This window comes from Choloepus didactylus, chromosome 9 (genome assembly GCF_015220235.1).
Source record: "Choloepus didactylus isolate mChoDid1 chromosome 9, mChoDid1.pri, whole genome shotgun sequence".
NCBI lineage: Eukaryota > Metazoa > Chordata > Mammalia > Pilosa > Megalonychidae > Choloepus > Choloepus didactylus.
Window position 1 is genome coordinate 118,406,761 of NC_051315.1, and position 21,477 is coordinate 118,428,237.

Here is a 21,477-nt window from a genome sequence, read left to right on the forward strand (position 1 = left end):
GACAAAGAGTAGGTACTCAAGTATTTTGTGACTAGTGAGGAAATTAAATTAAACTAAATGCCTTGGCACAAAGAGTGGTTTCTACCCTCCTTAAAGATTATAGCATTAGGAAGCCAAGCCAATTCTTGGACTTTAAACTTGCATTAACTTAGTCCCTTCTGCTCAGGAAGTTCAAGGCCATTGTACGTTAACGTTCTGTATTTCTAGCTTCTACTTCTAGATTGCAAAGCAAAAATTAAATAAAAACCAATCACATATGGTTAGCTAAACTCATTTGTAAAAATTTGGCATTTTCTCAAACCATATTCTAAGCTTATATCAGTTTTAAAGATACAGATAAAATGTATTTTCCATAACTTCCCCTTTTTTGGTTCAGTTTTTGGAAAAGATCTCCCATGATGTGAACTTCTGTGGACTATATTCTAAGTTGACTATGAATATTATGAGTTCATTTGAATTATTTTCCACACCCCCTCTGTTCTTCAAACCATGACTCTTCAGAGGATAGAGAAATAATATTTATGTATAGAAATAAGGAATGTTTTAATTTAAGATTCTAAAGTACCATAGATATAACGTAATATATGTTAATCTTAAAAGCTTGTCATGTTTCAAGTAAAAATAAGTGTCTTAAAGATGTTCTATAGAATTCGTTCTGGCTGTTATAAGCATTATATTTCAGTCCTGTTCCTTAAGAACCTCAGAGGTGAGTAAAAGAAACTTCAATAAGGATTTAAAAAACCTCTCTATACCTTCACTACTCCCCTTACTTTGTTATGACTAAGCATCACATTAATGCATAGCATTATTAACCTCAAACTCCTGCCAATGGGCACTCTGTTTTTCAAGTAAAACTTCCTAGCCATGGTTACCTGAGGCTCAAACTTTCATAAAAATCTTGAATTACTTTGGAGTTTGACAGAAATAACTATAAAATCCAGGCAACAGATTTGCCCAACTCTATAGAATACCCAACTGAAAATTATTTCTTCACTTTCAAGAAAGAACCCTTTTCTTTCTTTCCCTTTCTTTCTTCCTTCCTTCCTTTCTAATTTGGAACTATATTGTATGGAAATTCTTTCAAAGCCCTCTTACAAAAACAAGCAAAATGCATTATATTATTAGAGTATATTTTCTTTCATGGTGCTCTAGGTTGGAAACATCATTAAAATGCCCATTTTACAGTTAGGGACGGAAAAATAAAAATTGATGCAGATTTAATATTTCCCCAGCATGCCCTTGTCACCCTGCTAGGTGCTTTTAAATCATTTTATATCATTTTAATTTCTTATAACCCTGGACATTTTAAAGACAAGTGTAATTGAGTCTCAGAAAGCATATGTCTCCTACCTAAAATTAGATAGCTAGTAAATAAGTTGATTACATAGCTCATATTCTTTGTAGGATATCAAATTTTGGGCAGAATTAAAATCTCTTGACAAGGAAGCGTACCATACTTGATGCTTAAGAATATTAATTTTAAGTATAACATCTGGAACTAATGGAATCAGGATCCTCTCCTTTTGGGAGAGTCTATTTTTTTGTTTTGTTTTTGTTTTCTTCCTATCATAGTTCACCCCAGTAGCTAATGAAAAGTTGTGTGAAAATCCCATTTTTAACATTTGACCTTAATATCCAAGAAGAATCAATAAACAGCCAAACACAGGAAATTGATGTCTGAAAAAAAAATCTAGGAGAGTTAAGATATTAGAGGCATAAAAGTAGAAAATAGATATTACTGAGGATATGAAGTGGTGAAAATGAATGTTTGAACCCAAGGCAAGAAATTCACAGATTATGGCTTTGAATGAGCAAGTAGGGCTCAGAGAAGGCACTGAGGGTAATGGCGAGTGAACAGTTTTGGAAGAAGATACGAATGCAGTATAATTTTACTGGAGCCAAGTTTCCACACTGAAGTACACTGTATGATTTTTAAAAAATAATAATTATGGAACAAACATAAAATGGCTAATTATTTCCATCTATGGTGTTAAATAGGAAGGATATTTCCATACAATAAAATAAGTATGATGCATTCATTTCCTGCTTTATGACGATTCTAGCCCTTCCCTGATGAGGGTTGTGTTTTCTGACACACACTAACCAATAGCAATTATTTAGTAACCCATGGCTGTCCAGTATTTTATTGATTCATTCGGGACTTTTACCAACGCAGGCGTCCGAAAACCTGTCTAAAATCGGCTTCATCAAAAATGGAATTTAGTGGTTGACGTAATAGAAGGGTCCTGGGATTAATCTAGCTTCAGGCATAACTGGATCCAGGTCTTCTACAGTGTCTGGGGACCCAGTCCTGCTTCTCTCTTTATGGTGGTGAGAAGAACTAGGCAGGTTCGGGCTTCGAACCAGGGCAGCCTCTACATCATACACGGGGTCAGGGACAGACCGGAGGTATTTGCCAGTCCCTGAAACAGTCACTGTGGCTGGGGGTGGGGATAGGGGGTGGGGGCGAGGGGGGGTTCCGTGTTCTGATTGGCTCAGCCTGGTTAACACACTAGAGGTGGGGGTGCGGTGAGCGGTGTTGGTCTCCCTACAGGAATTTCCATTGCCAGGAATAAGGAGAATAAAATCCTTTTGAAGCAAATTGACAAAGGCCATTTCTCTTAACTAAAATCTCTAACTCAGCTCTCTATCTAGTTATCTCCAGAGTGGATTTCCTCCCTTTCTTTATTTTTCTTCATGAAACAAATATGTCTGGGCACTTGCAATGTGCTTGTGGTGAGCAAGCAGACAGGAGAACTGCTTTTAGGAAGCCCACAGAGCGTGAAGGTGAACAGTCCTTGTGCTCACACAGGACCAACAGGGCTGCAATGAGGGCAAATATGATAAATTATGTAACAAATTCCATTGCCAAACATCTAGATTCTTTCTCTTAAGAGTCTGCTTTTGGGTCAAGACATATTACCTGCCAAAATGGAAAATGGTGAAACACATTCATCTCTTGGCTCCTACTATGCCCAATTTTTCATGAGCGTAGATTGGTTGAGCCTTAAAGAATACATAAAAGAGGTCAATGTTGAAGAAGGAAAGGATCTGCAGAGGTCAGCATCCAGCAGGATGGGCTCAAGGGGCACTCGCTGGACAGAGTATCTGAAGAGAACGCAAGAGGGAGGCAGCATCAGATATTAACGTTTAAAGTCAAGACTTTTACTGAATAAAACCTTTATATTAGCAAAATGCCTGATAGGAAAGATTCCTGCAGTTAGATGACAGTGGTCAACTTGCCTATAGCAAATTTCATGATCTCCTTTATAGCCATAGCCTCCATTTTCCTTTCAGATTTTCCCCATCTACTTTATGGTTGAATATGCTCTTTCTGTAGTAGCAGATAGATACATCTTCTTGAAAAATCAACAGAAAAATATCCAAGTCATTCAAAAGTTTGCAAAGGTAGAAACCTACTGGCATAATACCAGAGATGGGTATTTGAGTTTACCTATACAGAAAGGAACAAGAAAATACCAAGCAAGCTCCTATGCAAACCTTCAGTTTGTATCTGATGTGTAAACATAAATATGCATCTATCTATCTACTGACCTACTTACCTATCTATCTATCTATCTATCTATCTATCTATCTATCTATCTATCTATTTATCTATCTATCTATCTATCTATTCATATATGCAGAGAGAAAGAGAGAGAGAGATGTAGGAGGCCGGTGGGGAAGAGTCTTTTCTCCCCCAGTGTTTCCCATAGAAGCCTCTATTCTGAATTGTTGGCATGTTTGCCTCAAAATTGCACATAGAAGCAATGCCACTGTCATTTTTAAAGATGACATCTCACCTTGGCAGTTCACCCTTCCCAGGGATTGAGATCTCTTCTCTGAACAGAAGCACTTCACAGGAAACACACAATATCAATGCTGATGGATTTTTAAGAATAAACAGGACAAATAACCAGCCGTGTTTATTTGAACTGTCAAAGCAGTTTTGAAATTCTTGTTTTGTACCTTATTTTCAGTCCTTATCAAAAAGTGCTATGGAAAATTGAAAGAAATTTAACTGAGAACATGAAGGCTATATTTGCCTACTTCTTGTTTTGAGTTGTTTTATTTTTGATGCAGTATTTTGAGGTTATTTGGTACCAGATATCACTCTTTAGAGACATGGCTTTACAATGCAAATGATGATCCTATAAGCAAAATTCAGGCAGAAATGACTCTGTGCTAAATAGATGTAGTATCTCAGGTAAACTTGATAACAATTCTATGAGGCAAGTGTCACTATTATCCCTATTTAACAGATAAGGAAATGGTAGCTAATGGTATGTAGTTACTACATGACAGAACCAGGGAGAAGCCCTATGACCCAATGATTCCAAAGCACAAATGTCCAAGCCTGTCCGTTAGCCTATTGCTTATTGGGGTGAGAAGTTTTTCACAAATATTTTGTCAAGTATTTCTGGAAAATGACCCCCTCCTTTACTGAAACAATACTTTGCCTGTTTTAATAGAAAACTAACCAAAAGAAAACTAGATCTTGCAGCATTGCCTTTATTGTGTGAGAAAATGTGTCCTTGTTTAAATTCAGGATTATGAAACTTGTTTTTATTTTTATAACATGAGATGTGTCATCCTTAATGTATCTTGAGTGTTGGAGTCTCTTTGCAACAAGACTCTGCTTTATTCAACCCACATAACTTTTACTTCAAGCCAAGTATTCCTACAGTGGGGTTGGCTCCTAACTTCCCAGGCTCCAATTAAATGCTCAGAGTCTGAAGCAGGAAAATGCCTTATCACAGGCATTTAATTCTGGGATCTTGTGTTTATTTAGGCTTTCTCTCCCCTGCTTGTTTGATTTCTGAAAGTCACATTTCACATGATTGTTCTCAAGTATGTCAGTTTAGGTCCTCTAGGAACAGACACCAAGATAGTGTTAGAAGTATGAGAGATTTATTGAGGTGAAGGCTGATGAGAGATAAAAGGGGAGAGAGGAGGAATAAGCAAAGCCAGTTTCAGGTCATAATGCAGGCCTGGCATCTGTGATAGTGGAGCGGGGAGGGAAAAAGATTAGCTAGGAAGTGCCACAGACCCCGGTGAAAGTCTCAGTCAGCCCAGTAGTAGGAAAACTCAGTTACAATTGTCCATAAGGGAATCTCATACTGGTCAGAAATATTCAGATCCATTATACTCAGTCACTTGCTAGGAACTGCCCAGGGGAATGATTGTTTTGTCTCAAATGTTGATGACACTGTACCTGGTGCCTGTTGGCGAACTGCTCCCGTCAGAGAAGATTCTCTCTTGAGGGAGTTCTGAGCCACACACCTCCACGGCTGCTACATTTCAGCCCATAGACTCAGCAGATGCCTTTCCTCCTACAGATTTGGAGAACAGCTCCTGTATGGCTCCCACAGGACTCTTCCTGAGGAAAAACTTAAATGGAGGCAATTAGTGGGTCAACTATAGCCTTCATCCCTGCAGTTAGTATAGGGGCTGCAATTGGGGCTCATTATCTCCATCCTCCATCATGGATTCTAAATTCACCATCCCTCAGCTAATACCTCTGCTGTTTTCAGTGCCTTCCTTGGTAGAAAGACTAAACCCTCATTTCTGAGGAGTCAGAGTCCCTGGGAGCCATAATCCTCTCAGGCCACAATTGTTGCCTGTGACCATTCAAAGTCATCATTGGGCAAGGTAGTAGCAAGAGGCACCCAAGTGAATCATGCATATTTCTCTCTGCACCATAGTATAAAAGCAGCCCTACATCCCCCTGCTGATGAGAGCCAACTATCTCTGCCACATGGGGACTCTTTTTTTTCCTGCTGGTCACTGTACACAAGGAATACACATCGTCAAGGAGGCAGCCATAGCTTGTAATTCAAGGAAACACTTGCTCTAACTTCTAGCAAAGGTATACCCACTTTGGGGACCAGGACCTCTAACCCTGTAGAGCCCAGTGTTATGGGTACAGGAAGCACAAATTCCCCTAATAAGTCATTGGGGGTGATAAATAGGAACACTCTTACTTCTACTTCTTGGTCCCTGGAACCAAGCATGCTTCCAGTTGGAGACACAGTGCTATACAGAGGTCTATGGTTTGGTGAGTATACTGCATCTGGAGGATGCAGACTATTGCTTCCATTGCCTCTAAGCTGGCAATGCAGTTGCAACCTCAGCAGGCCTCTCTGACACTCAATTAGGTCTGCAGTTTCTAGATGGTGTGGTATTGGTAAAACCCGTGGAGCTCATGATAATCAGTCCACTCTGGCAACTCCTTTGCTATGAACTGAGTCCTGAAGTCAGATGCTTTGTTTTGTTGATTCCATGCCTGTTTATTCTGTAATCCCCTAGATAGTGGTGCTGGATGAGGTTCCTGAGGGCAGGAAAGGAAAAAAAGGAAAAGGAAAGGAAAAGCCATACTTGGAGTATGTGTCTATTCCTGTGAGAACAAACATCTGGTTATTCCAAGATGGAAAAGGCCCAATATAATCAACTTCCACATGTGGCTGGTTGATCTCATTGAGAAATAGCTAAGACTTAGTAGTGGACATGGAGGACATTCAGAGGCAGCAGTGGCCAGATTGGCCATGATAAATCCATGCTATTGGCCCCATGCAAAGCCCTCTCTCTGCCACCAGGAAAAAGTCCATGTGCCCTTCATGCTAGTTCTTGGGTAGCTGATGACAAAGGCTGGCTAATGCCAACTGACAGAGTCATTCTATCTACTTGGTTGTGCAGTATGCCTTACTCATGCCTTTTAGTCCTTTTTAAGTTTAATCCTGGGTATCCCACTTCCATCTTATGATGGGCTACTGCTCGGATGTCCTGAATTGATGATGTTGAGTCCAAAAGAATCTGACACATGATGAACATATCCAGACACAGTATTACTTTGTTTTCTATGGATGTGTTCTATCTCTATCATGGCCCAGTGGCATACTAGGGGCTGCCTGGGAAGAGTATGGCCTTGGCTAAAATCTCAAAGGCTGCGGTTAGAGACTGGCAACTAACTGCATCCCTCCTGACAAGTTCTCTCTTAAAGAAGGATTTCAGTGGCATACCTCTGCTGCTGCTATACTCAGTATTTATTTTCCTTCTTATAAGAGGATTATACATACCCACATATTGCTATGTAACTTGAAGTACTTCCCTGTTGGAAAAGTATGCCTCCCCACTCCATCAACATCAAGTTTGGGCCATGAGACTGGCTTTAACCAATGGAATGTAAATAAATGCAAGCTTATATATCAAAAAGCAGAAGCTTTAAGAGGCATTATGTGGTTCAGTCAGTGCTTTTCTCTTTCTGCCACAAGAACCACATGCCCCGATAAGGGCTGGATTCTGGAAAAAGGGCCACAGATGGTGCACAAGCAACACAACTAAAATATTATATGAGCAAGAAATAAACCTTTTATTTGGTTGCTATAAATCACTAAAAATTGGGAGTTGTTTGTTACTACAGAATAACCTAATAAGATCTAATACACTGTATATTTTCTTAAATGTGCTATTTTGCCTGGTCTCTGGCAAGTCTCCTTTGTTCCACTTTCTGATACTTGTGTCTTTCTGAATGTTTCTAACTACCAGATATCTGCTCATTAATTACCCTAATTCTTACTTTTAATGTCTTTAGAGGTTGCCAAACAAGTGTCTGGGTTGGATACATCAAAAACATTGGAATATATATTTTAAAATACAAACTCATTGGCTGCAATGACAGAGATTCAATAGGTATGATTTAGTAATTGTCCTTCCAATGGAAGCTAGGAATCTATGTATTTCAAAAACTCCATGGACTCTCCAACGAAATCCAGGGACTTACTGTATGCTACATTCCACTTCTGGTTTGGACTAATAATCTTTCTTGGTCCTTTGCTCCTAGATTTGCATTTTTTGCTTGCCCTTAGCCTTGCCTTGAATATTTGTCTTTGTATCCAACTCATTTTTAGCACCATTCTTCATCCTGCATTCACAGTCGACTCAAACTAAACCCGTACCTGAGACCTCCTATTGTCTGAAGCATACATTGAATTTTTCTTTGAAAGAAGTAACAGTATGTGTGTGTGTGTGTAAATATACATAGATGAAAAAAAAGCACATAGAGTTAAATGAAATTGTTTTATGCCACAAAAAATGTAATTTTGAAATGAAGAAGCCACAGAGCTAATTATCTGTCTTGTGAAAGGTGCGGGTCCTATTTAGGTCAAAAGTAATAGAGAAATTGCTGATACAATTATACATGGCAACTCCCTCATGAATGCCTGCATGCATTAACACATGTATAAATTTCCCCATTTGGCTATGCTACCGGGACTGAGATGACTGTCTAAATAAATCCTTAAAGTCCCTTTTGCCCAATAAAATAACAATAAAAATAGCAAAAAGTCATGGGGGTTCAAAGTGATTGAAGACAAAGCTAGGAGAAATCAAATAGCTCATCTTCCATAAGAAAGATCAAGGCCACAAACATCACCAACTGAAGATAAACCATCCCATATCAACAAGCTCATTCCTGCACCTCCACCACCAGGATTCTGTCTTAAATTCCCAGTGATTTTTCGTGTACTACTCTCATTAAGTAAGCTTCTAATTTATTTATTGGTTGATGTTCTCAAACAAAGAACAGAAAATAAAACATATGAAGCACTAGTCAAAATTAGGATGCTGACTACTGTAACTTGAAAACCTCCATTTAACATCACTTTGATTTCATTCATCCTTCTGGATACCCATTGCTCTGGCTAGTGGATTAGGTTTCCAGCCACCTTTATTTTATTTTGCAAAGATGGCATAATGGGTGCCTTAATATCAATAGGATATTTAGAAAAAATAAACAAAATAAATATAAAAAACACTTTTGATTGAGTGGAAAGTTATCACTGGAATTAAATGACAGAATTGTGACCTCATGTCCTTGTTGAATCGTTTCTGGCTTTATCCACAATGGCTGTGTAATTGTCATAAGTCCCCAATTGAAGAGGGAAAAAAATCTCATTTCCAACTATTGTACCTCCTGGAATATTAAACTTATGACAAACATTATAATGATATGAAAGTTACAATAAAGATAATTGCAAAACCTTGACAGGAATTCCATCATATTATGAAGGTAAAGACAGCTAAAATGAAGTTATTTTAATAAAAAGCCTAAATAAACTTGCATGTTAAAAGGTAGGCTCAACAAGCTTTCAAGCTTCATATACTCAAAGGTATTTTTTCAACCATTTAAATATGTCTAAGAAAATCAGTGCAATATTTTGTCTAAGTTTCTTTTTGTTACCTCTAGTGATGAATGGACTCCATAGATGAGAAACCCTAAAAAAAAAGCCTCCCTTTTTAGCATTTAGAAAAATGCATGTATTTTTCTTCAAAAAGAGTCAACATTATTTAATTGCATAAAAAAGGACTAAGAGATATTTCCTATATAGTGAGTTGAACTTAAAATTGAGAGGGATTTCTTACAATTGTAATTTTCTTAGAAATGTTCCTATCTGAAACTAAAGATCCTTGAATTTAGAAAATTCACATCTCCTAACTACTTACAAAGTATTTAGAATCATCCCAGGATCAGACGAACTTTTAATTACCTCTTTACTAGATGCTGTTATTTTATGCTGTGAGGTTAGTTTGTTAGTAGAAGTAAATTTCTAATGTAACTGAAAGTGTGGAGGACTGAGTGAGGTGGGGAATTCCTTCCCCAATTTAAGGAAACATTTTTCTTTTCCTTCTTTCCTTCCCTCCCTCCTTCATTCCTCCCCTCTCCCTCCCTCCCTCCCTCCTTCCTTCCTTCCTTTCTTGCTCTCTTTCTCTCCTCCCTCTTTTCCCCTCCCTCCCTGCCTTCCTACTTTCTTCTTTTTTTTAAATTTAATTGTATTGAGATTGTTCACATACCATACAATTATCCAAAGATCCAAAGTGCGTAATCAGTTGCCCATGGTACCATCATACAGCTGTGCATCCATCACCACAATTATTATTTTTTTCAATTTTTAGAACATTTACATTACTCCAGAAAAGAAATAAGACAAAAAAAGAAACTCAAATCCTCCCATACCCCTAACCACTGCCCACCCACCCCCATTATTGACTTATAGTATTGGGATAGTACATTTGTTACTATTGATGAAAGGATGTTAAAATACTACTAACTATAGCACATAGTTTGCAATAGATATATATTTTCCCTATATATCCCTCTATTAACTTCTAGTTATAGTGTCATACATTTGTTCTAGTTCATGAAAATGATTTCTAATATTTGTACAGTTAAGCATGGAGATTGTCCACCACAAGATTCACTGTTTTATACATTCCTATCTTTTACCCTCCAAATTTCCTTCTGGTGACATACGTGACTCTAAGCTTCCCCTTTCCACCACATTCACACACCATTCAGCACTGTTAGTTATTCTCACAATAATGTGCTACCATCACCTCTGTCCATTTCCAAACACTTAAGTTCAACGTAGTTGAACATTCTGCTCATAATAAGCTCATAATATAGCCTTATTCTATATCCTGGTAACTTATATTTCATTTCCATGAGTTCACATATTATAATTAGTTCATATCAGTGAGACCATACAATATTTGTCCTTATGTGTCTGACTTATATCACTCAATGTAGTGCCCTCAACGTTTCTTCATCAACTCTTTTTTTTTCCTAAGACAGTTTTGTTCACCCACCATATGTTCCATTCTAAGTAAATAATCGATGGTTCCCTGTATAGTCATATATTTATGTATGCTCCACCATCACCACTATCTATATAAGGACATCTCCATTTCTTCCACAAAGAAAGAGGAAGAGTCAAAGTAGGTAGAGATACAAAAGAAAAAGAAAAGGAAAGAGAAAAAAAAACTTGACAGCTAAAAAGCAACAAACGGAAAGATAGAGTTAACCTAAAGTAGAATAAAAGAGTCAGACAACATCACCAATGCCAAGAATCCCATACATCTTCCTTATATCCCCCTCATAAAGGCATTTAGCTTTGGTATATTGCCTTTGTTATATTAAAGAAAGCATAAGACAATGTTTCTGTTAACTATAGTCTCTAGTTTGCATTGATTGCATTTTTTCCCCATACCACCCTATTTTTAACACCTTGAAAGGCTGACATTCATTTGTTCTCCCTCATGAAAAAACATACTTGTACATTTCATCACAATTGTTGAGCACTCTACGTTTCACTGAGTTATACAGTCCCAGTCTTTATCTTTCCTCTTTCTTTCTGGTGTCCCACATTCTCCTAGCCTTCCTCTTTCAACCATACTCACTGTCATCTTTGTTCAGTGTACTTACATTGCTGTGCTACTATCACCCAAAATTGTGTTCCAAATCTCTCACTCCTGTCCTTTTCTATTTGTCTGCAGTGCTCCCTTTAGTATTTCCTATAGAGCAGGTATCTTGTTCATAAACGCTCTCATTATTTGTCAGAGAATATTTTAAACTCTCCCTAATATTTGAAGGACAGTTTTGCCAGATACAGGATTCTTGGTTGGCAGTTTTTCTCTTTCAGCATCTTAAATATATCACACCACTTCCTTCTTGTCTCTATCATTTTTACTGAGAAATCCACACATAGTTTTATCAAGCTTCCTTTGTATGTGATGAATTGATTTTCTCTTGCTGCTTTCAGGATACTCTCTTTGTCTTTGACATTTGATAATCTGATTATTAAGTGTCTTGGCATAGGCCTATTCATATCTTCTTGGATCTGTAATTTTATGTCTTTCATAAAAGATGGGAAATTTTCATTGATTATTTCCTCTTTTATTGCTTCTGCCCCTTTTCCCTTCTCTTCTCCTTCTGGGACACCTGTGACATGCACATTTATGTGTTTCATGTTGTCATTCAATTCTCTGAGATGTTGTTCATTGTTTTCCACTCTTTTCCCTATCTGTTCTTTTGTGTGTAGGATTTCAGATGTCTTGTTCTCCAGGTCCTGAGTGTTTTCTTCTGCCTCTTAAGATCTGCTGTTGTATGTCTCCACTGTGTTTTAAACTCTTATGTTGTGCCTTTCATTTCCATAGATTCTGCCAATTATTTTTCAAACTTTCAATTTCTACCTTATGTTCACCCAGTGTTTCTTTATAGCCTTCATCTCTTTTGTTATATCTTCCCTGAAACCATTGATTTGGTTTTTGATTTGATTTAGCATATTTCTTTGAAAATCTTTAATAGATTGTTTCATTAAAGTGAAACAATATCTCAACTGTATCTTGATTGAGGTGTAACTTTGTTCCTTTGACTGGGCCATATCTTCATTTTTCCTAGTACAGATTGTAGTTTTCTGTTGTCTAGGCATCTGGTTTTCTTAGTTACCCCAGTCAGATTTTCTCATACCACCAAAAATTCAGATCTCAGAATGTGGTTATATTCAGGGTGTATCTTAGAAGAATGACAGACTTTCCTGTGAGGTCTCCTGTTGCTGTGCTTTTCCTAACCTGCCCAGCAGGTGGTGCCTGTCACCTGTCACTCCCAACTGGTGTAAGGAGATGTGGCCCCTTCAGTTTCTGTTTTGGCTGTTTCCTCCCAACTCTGGGGTCTGGTTCTGAAGGGAAAGCTGGGCCCCATCTCCTTACTCTTAGGGAAGGCACAGCTCCTAGGGAGTTATCATTTACATTTGAATTGTCTCTCTGACTCTGTTATCTCTACTGCTGTCTGGGTCAGAGCACTGGGAACTGAAAACGGCAGAGACTCTCTCCACTGAAAATGGCTGTGGCTCTCTCCTCTGAGCCCCTCATGTTGAGAGAGAGAAAAAGGGACAGAAAGCCCCTTTTTAGAGCCAGTCCACAGGCTCCCAGTTTCACTTCTCAGCCAGAGGTAACATCTGGCCTTCTAGGATCCCCCTCCTGGGACTGATGAGTCTTCTGGTTCTTTAAGGTCAGTCATTACTAAAAGCCTCTGTTTGCTTGTTGGGGGTTTGTAGCTTGCATTCAGCAGGCCGCATTTGTTAGTTAAAAACCCAGCTGGAGCTTGGCTGAGCTATATTCGCTTGCTGGGAGACTGCTGTTCTCTACTACATTGAGGTTTTGCAGCTAAGCCTGCTGTGGGGGCAGGAGGCTCCAGCACAGTTATGCAGTTTGTACTTGCAGATTTTATGCTGCAATCTCAGGTGTTCGTCCCAGTCCAGGTTGGTGTACTATGTGTGGACAGTCACGGTTGTCCCCAAGCAGTTAATCCAGATTGTTTACTAGTTGTTCCTGGTTGTTCATTAGTTGTTCCAGGGGACTAACTAAATTCCACTCCTCTCTATGCCACCATCTTGCTGTCCTCCTTCACTTTCTTCTTTTTTGCTTTCCTATGTTTGGTACCAGAACCCTTTCTTTGCTTTACTTTGCTTCATTTTGCCCAATATATTAAGCCGATAGATGATTTTGATGAAAGGGATGATTTTGATGAAGCCTTTCCTTTATAATTGAATGCAAAGGTATAGAATATTTTCATGTGAATTGAAATTGTTATTTTAAAAAGACAGCCCTTTTTCAAATGGTGTTTCTTCACCTGTCTAAAGTTAAATTTTTAAATTTCCCCCATTATTATTATGCTTGGGCCTATGATCTTGTATATGCTGGCGCAATTCCTCCTCTGCTCTGCTTTCTTCTACAGCATAGGTGGAGAAGTAGGGCGAGGCCACGAAGGAAGTTACGTGGGCAAACACTTCCGCATGGGGTTCATGACGATGCCTGCTCCTCAAGACAGACTGCCCCACCCTTGCTCCAGTGGCTTCTCTGTGAGATCACAGTCTCTGCACTCGGTTGGGGGCACGGATGACGACAGCAGTGGCAGCTCCCGGAGACAGCCACCACCCAAACCCAAGCGGGACCCTAGCACCAAGCTGAGCACCTCGTCCGAGACGGTCAACAGCTCAGCAGCCTGTAAGGGCGGCAAGACCCCCGAGAGGACTGAAGGTAAATGCGCCAGGCTCACTTCCTTTAGAAAAGTATTTCAGGTGACACGGTCAGGTCAGCTTACTAGGAAGCATCTGCTTTCCTCACTGGATCCCATAGTCCTGTCTCCATCACCCCGAAGCCCCCAAACAGAGAATCTAGGGGAAATGTTATTTAACCATGTGTTGTTAAAAGAGACCAGAAGGATGTATTTAATTTGTATCATCAGATACAAGGAGGGAGGTGATGAGTGAGTTTTCTCACCCCCTTAAAGTACCAAAACACTAGAAAATTATTTTACCTAAACATATATATAGTGTTTATTTTTGCTTTTTATTAATACTGCTTGTATAATTATAGCAGTTTTATGTGAGTATTAGGGGAACATTTTAATACAGGAAAATAGGAGGAAGAAAAGAAAAAAATTGGAATATTATCTTTAAGAGATAACCATTTTTTAACAGCTTGGAATATTTCCTTCCAGTGAATGTAGTTTATGCATGTATGTGTGTATGCTTGCAGTACATACACACACACACACATACTCAGCTATGAAGTACACAAATCAAACATAGCCAAGCCTTCTTGCAGTCTACAAATACAAATTAGGTCACATTAACACCAGATTTCCCCAGCTTTTCAGTCCGTACTTGAATAGGCAAGATCTCAGCTTTCCTGAGTTATTCCTGAGAGCCCCTTGGGTGGTAAATGGTCTCAGGTGTGCCTGATACAAGTTCATTCAGACTGTTGTGTATTAGTTGTGAAAGACACACCTCACATCTCCCAGTAATGCCCTGGGCACTACCAGATCCTGCAGTCTTACCCCCTCTGCCCATCACTGATATTCTACACAGCAAGACTCCCTGAGCCCCTTGGGTACCAAGTTTCACAGTGGTTGGTGGCAAAGAGTGGAAGCCAGATGGTCCTTTCCTCAGAGCTCCTTTTCAGCTGAGGTCCCCAGTCCCTGATGAAAGCTCCTTCTTCTTCTGGGCAAAACTTTCCACTGAAGCTCAAACCTAGTCCATGAGATGAGGAACCCATAGGGAACTGCCCCTTTTCCATCATCCTCATCTTTCATCTCTCCTCTCTCCCATATTGGTACATAAGAACCTTCAATTCCAAAACAAAAGCCTCACGCATATGGAATTATGCAAATGAATGCCTGGAGGTGGAGCCAATCCATCAAAAACTCTCACGCTCACTTTTTACCATTATATGTATAGGTGTAAAAATGCATCACATGTATGTATATGTGTGTGGGAGCATACATGTAAATAACATGTATGTGTAGTATGCTTACAAAATTGAAGTCATAGTTCATATGAGTTTGTGTTTTTTGTATGTTAACTTACTCTAGTGTGATTATTTTGCATGGCATTCAATACTTCTCTAGAAACACCATTTTTAAGGAGAGAAGTGTACATCATTTCACTTATTTAATCATTTTCTCCTTGATGAATACTTTGGTTGTTCCCAGTTTGATTGCTATAATGAATAGTTCTGTAATTAATATTTGCTTGTATAGATAGGCATGCATGTATGTATGTATGTATGTATGTATGTAGATATCTTTATGTAACTCTCTTTATTGTTCCTATGCCTTCTTAGAGAACATTAGACATTCTTTCTCATGATTGAAGGTCATTAGTATGTCCTTCAATTTGCAACAGTGATACTTACAGAGATGATTTAGGTGTTTAGTGTATTTATTAATACACCAAAGTGTCCCAAAGATCTGACTTTTGTAACTTTTAAGTACTGTTCTTAGGTTGCCTAAGAAACTGATGCATGACCCCTTTCACTTCACTTTATTGTCTATGACCTTGTTTCCAGAAGTCACCCCTCTCCAACTTCCACTGCCAGGAAACTGCATAATCAACTTTATTAGATTGTTTGAAAAGGAAGGTTATTGATTTAAGACAGTGATCTCTGAATGCTGAGAGCATGAATGCAATCCAGAAAGATTCAAGAAGAAAGGGGAATAAAAGAAACACTGAAAGGGGAGAGGAGAAATGAGACAGAAAAGGAAAGCAGCCAGTGAAGAACACATTTTCCAGCATGTGAGGCTGCTGGCGAGATTCCTGGAAACTCAGTATAAGATATGCACCACAGAAGAGGCCCCCTAGGGTATTTATAGTGAAAGTATGGGGGAAAAGTCGTGATTATTGGCCTGGAGAAGAAAAGTTTGCTTGGAGATTCAATTGTCTTAAAAACAGAACCGTTTACCATTCATAAGGGATGCTTTAGATAATGAAGAGAATTCTCTCACATGCCCTCACCACCTGGGGATCTAGGCTTCTGACTGGCTAGTTATCACACAGAAGACAGCAGCTACATACTTTTTATTTCTTCTGAGGTCAGAAGAGGAGAAAATGACTAAATTACAGCAGTAAAGACTTAAGTTAGACTTGGAAAACAACTTGACAAGTGGTGAGGTTTGTTAAATACAAGGTCCACCCCCAACAACTCCCCTCAAAAAGGAGCTGTAAGGAATGATTGAGAAGTGTCCAGCTGTGGTGTGTTTTTGACAATGGTCAGTGCTCTGATGAGCTGCTAGGATCCTGTGCAGAAATGGTAGATTTTATACAATAAAAAGGCAACCGGAATACTGGGCACACTCAAATGCCTTCTACAAATTTCTGACTACAATGATAACAGTATAAAATCAGGGCTCAGTTCAGAAATGGGGAAAAAAAATCTTGAGAACCAGTGCATGCATGTTTACGTGTGTCTTCAAAGCCAAAATTACATAAGTATGTAGATTGTTCTTTTATGAATTTTCAGTTCTTCTTATTCATGAATTAACTGGCGTTCATTATAGAACATGTCTTTTTAAAAAATATTTACAGCTATCAAAATTATAAGAAAGATAAAAAGTGACTTGTATAAATCTTAGTCTGTCTTTTCTTTTTATGTTAAATGCCAGTAAAATAAAAATATTGATTCAGTGGCATTAGAATGATTTCCATGGTAACCAGTTTCTATTTAAGTGAAGGATTATGACTTCCCTGTGGATAAAAGTAAAAAGTGGACTTGTAGCAAATTGCTTCTCAGAATAGGAAAAGAAAAATAGCTTGATGATGAAAACACAAAAAAATCACATACCAAGAAAAATATAATTTAGCTTTTAAAAATTGTAATTTTGTCACATTAAAATTATACATTTACTCTTCTAATTTAGGATCTTCTACAAAAGTAACACCTTTGAAGAAAACACATATAATGGAAAACATAAGCTGGCAATACATATGTTGTAAATATTTCAATTGCCCTTTTCTATTGCCTCAGTGTAGTAGCTGCTTATTGTGAGGAAAGAGTCGATGAAACAAAAGAAGTTAACCAGAAAGAATGGGAGGATCTTCAAGCTGTGTCTCATGTAGGATTCAGAGAAAACAGGAACTGTGCAACCCCACATAGGCTATTCCCATTCTTTGGGGAAAATACATATCCCACTCCTCAATAATGGCATTGTTAGAGATCCTGTATGGTGTAGGCAAAAGAGGCTGTACTTAGCAATTATGAATATGTGCTTTCATGGGTTATGATGGGTGAGCCACACCAATGCAAGGTATTGTAATGGGGTGGCATATGGGAATCCTTTATTTTATGCATGATTATTCTGTGTGCCCATGACTTCTCTAATGATGAAAGAGACAGAGAGAGAGAGAGAGAGAGAGAGGAGAGAGACTATATTTAGAATTTTTAAAGAACAACAAAACTGAATCAACAGGTAAACATTAATTTTGGTCAAGTGATCCAATGTACATGAGACTGTTTCTTTACCTTTAAAATGAGGTAAGTATTGATGATGTTCTACCTCTCTCACAACTGTGTGACAACCCAGCAATCTAGTGCCAATGATGGCACATGGGAAAAAGAACTTGCTATTCATATGAAAGTTTATAGAATTTTAAATGTGCAGTTACTACTCATTAAGTTTTACATTTTTTTAAGACCCCAATTTGTCAGAGTGTCAGGCTCTCTTCCTGTTTGCCTGCATAACATGAATTTTGGTTTGGTGCAGCATGTACATTAAAACAAACAGGAGAGGGGAGGTGGGGCAAGATGGCAGATTGGTGAGCTGTATATTTTTAGTTACTCCTCCAGGAAAGTAGGTACAAAGCCAGGAACTGCGTGGACTGGACACCACAGAGAAATTTGACTTTGGGCATACTTGATACAGCACTCATGAACACGTCGAACTGCTGAGATCAGCAAAATCTGTAAGTTTTTGTGGCCAGGGGACCCGCGCCCCTCCCTGCCAGGCTCAGTCCAGTGGGCGGAAGGGCCATCAGCACTGGGAAGGAGAAGGGAGAACTGCAGTGGCAGCTCTTATCGGAAACTCATTCTACTGATCCAAACTCCAATCATAGATAGACTGAGACCAGACACCAGAGAATCTGAGAGCAGCCAGCCCAGCAGAGAGGAGATCGGCATAGCAAAAAACATCAAGACAAACTCAAAAATAAAAGTGGAGGCTTTTTGGAGTTCTGGTGAACATAGAAAGGGGAAGGGCAGAGCTCAGGCCCTGAGGCTCATATGCAAATCCTGAAGAAAAACTGATCTCTCTGCACCGTGGATCTTTCCTTAATGGCCCTAATTGCTTTGTCTCTTAGCATTTCAACAACCCATTAGATCTGCGAGGAGGGCTTTTTTTTTTTTTTTTTATCTTTTTTTTTTCTGTTTCTAAAACAATTACTCTAAGAAGCCCAATACAGCAAGCCTCAAAGACTTGCAATTTGGGCAGGTCAAGACAAGAGCAGAACTAAGAGAGCTCTGAGACAAAAGGCAATAATCCAGTGGCTGAGAAAATTCACTAAACACCACAACTTCCCAAGAAAAGGGGGGTGTCCGCTCACAGCCATCATCCTGGTGGACAGGAAACACTCCTGCCCGTCGCTAGCCCCATAGCCCAGAGCTGCCCCAGACAACCGAGAGTGACAGAAGTGCTTCAGATAACATGCACACACCACAAAACTGGGCGTGGACATTAGCCTTCCCTGCACCCTCAGCTGGTTGTCCCAGAGTTGGGAAGGTGGAGCAGTATGAATTAACAAAGCCCCATTCAGCCATCATTTCAGCAGACTGGGAGCCTTCCTACACAGCCCAGCAGCCCAGAATTGCCCTGGGGGGATGGCACTCACCTGTGACATAGCACAGTTATCCCTCAACAGAGGACCAAGGGGTGCACGGCCTGGAAGAGGGACCCACTTGCAAGTCTCAGGGGCCATACGCCAATACCAAGGACTTGTGGGTCAGCGGCAGAGACAAACTGTGGCAGGACTGAACTGAAGGATTAGGCTATTGCAGCAGCTTTAAAACTCCAGGAACACCAGGGAGATTTGATTGTTAGAGCCACTCCCACTCCCTGACTGCCCAAACACATGCCCTGTATACAGGGCGGGCAACACCAACTGCACACGCAAGCTTGGCACACCAATTGGACCCCACAAGACTCACTCCCCCACTCACCACAAAGGCAAAGCAGGGGAGAACTGGCTTGTGGAGAACAGGTGGCTTGTGGACGCCACCTGCTGGTTAGTTACAGAAAGTGTACTCCACGAAGCTGTAAATCTGATAAATTAGAGATAAGGACTTCAATTGGTCTACAAATCCTAAAAGAACCCTAACAAGTTAAGCAAATGCCAACAGGCCAAAAACAACAGAAAATTCTAAAGCATATGAAAAAAACAGATGATATGGATAACCCAAGCCCAAACACCCAAATTAAAAGATCAGAAGAGACACAGTCTCTAGAGCAACTAATCAAAGAACTAAAGATGAACAATGAGACGATAGTACAGGATACAAAGGTTATCAAGAAGACCCTAGAAGAGCATCAAAAAGACATTGCAAGACTAAATAAAAAAATAGATGATCTTACGGAAATTAAAGAAACTGTTGACCGAATTAAAAAGATTCTGGATACTCATAGTACAAGACTAGAGGAAGTTGAACAACAAATCAGTAACCTGGAAGGTAACAGAATGGAAAATGAAAGCACAAAAGAAAGAATGAGGAAAAAAGTAAAAAAAATCAAAATGGACCTCAGGGATATGACAGCTAATATAAAACATCCAAATATAAGACTCATTGGTGTTCCAGCAGGGGAAGAAAAGGGTAAAGGTCTAGGAAGAGTATTCAAAGAAATTGTTGGGGAAAACTTCCCAAATCTTCTAAACACCATAAATACACAAATCATAAATGCCCAGCAAAATCCAAATAGAATAAATCCAAATAAACCCACTCTGAGACATATTCTGATCACATTGTCAAACATGGAAGAGAAGGAGCAAGTTCTGAAAGCAGCAAGAGAAAAGCAATTCACCACATACAAAGGAAACAGCATAAGACTAAGTAGTGACTACTCAGCAGCCACCATGGAGGTGAGAAGGCAGTGGCATGATATATTTAAAATTCTGAGTGAGAAAAATTTCCAACCAAGAATACTTTATCCAGCAAAGCTCTCCTTCAAATTTGAGGGAGAGCTTAAATTTTTCACAGACAAACAAATGCTGAGAGAATTTGCTAACAAGAGACCTGCCCTACTGGAGATACTAAAGGGAGCCCTACAGACAGAGAAACAAAGAAAGGACAGAGAGACTTGGAGAAAGGTTCAGTACTAAAGAGATTCGGTATGAGTACATTAAAGGATATTAATAGAGAGAGGGGAAAAATATATATGACAAACATAAACCAAAGGATAAGATGGCTGATTCAAGAAATGCCTTCATGGTTATAATGTTGAATGTAAATGGATTAAACTCCCCAATTAAAAGATACAGATTTGCAGAATGAATTAAAAAAAATGAACCATCAATATGTTGCATAGAGGAGACTCATCTTAGACACAGGGACACAAAGAAATTGAAAGTGAAAGGATGGAAAAAAATATTTCATGCAGGCTACAGCCAAAAGAAAGCAGGTGTAGCAATATTAATCTCAGATAAAATAGACTTTAAATGCAGGGAAGTTTTGAGAGACAAAGAAAGCCACTACATACTAATAAAAGGGGCAATTAAACAAGAAGAAATAACAATCATAAATGTTTATGCACCCAATCAAGGTGCCACCAAATACATAAGAGAAACACTGGCAAAACTAAAGGAAGCAATTGATGTTTCCACAATAATTGTGGGAGACTTCAACACATCACTCTCTCCTATAGATAGATCAACCAGACAGAAGACCAATAAGGAAATTGAAAACCTAAACAATCTGATAAATGTATTAGTTTTAACAGACATATATAGAACATTACATCCCAAATCACCAGAATACACATACTTCTCTAGTGCTCATGGAACTTTCTCCAGAATAGATCATATGCTGGGACATAAAACAAGGCTCAATAAATTTAAAAAGATTGAAATTATTCAAAGCACATTCTCTGACCACAATGGAAAACAATTAGAAGACAATAACCATCAGAGACTTAGAAAATTCACAAATACCTGGAGGTTAAACAACACACTCCTAAACAATCAGTGGGTTAAAGAAGAAATAGCAAGAGAAATTGCTAAATATATAGAGACGAATGAAAATGAGAACACAACATATCAAAACCTATGGGATGCAGCAAAAGCAATACTGAGGGGGAAATTTATAGCACTAAACGCATATATT

General features: G+C 38.9%; 1 protein-coding gene across 1 annotated transcript in view; it reads left to right on the forward strand.

The window, feature by feature from the left end:
- Positions 1-21,477, forward strand: part of NYAP2 (neuronal tyrosine-phosphorylated phosphoinositide-3-kinase adaptor 2) — a 279,845-nt gene that overhangs the window by 93,909 nt on the left and 164,459 nt on the right. Inside the window, exon 3 of the mRNA XM_037849647.1 lies at positions 13,571-13,872. Coding sequence (XP_037705575.1) covers positions 13,571-13,872 — 302 coding nt within the window. The remainder of the gene's footprint in view (positions 1-13,570; positions 13,873-21,477) is intronic.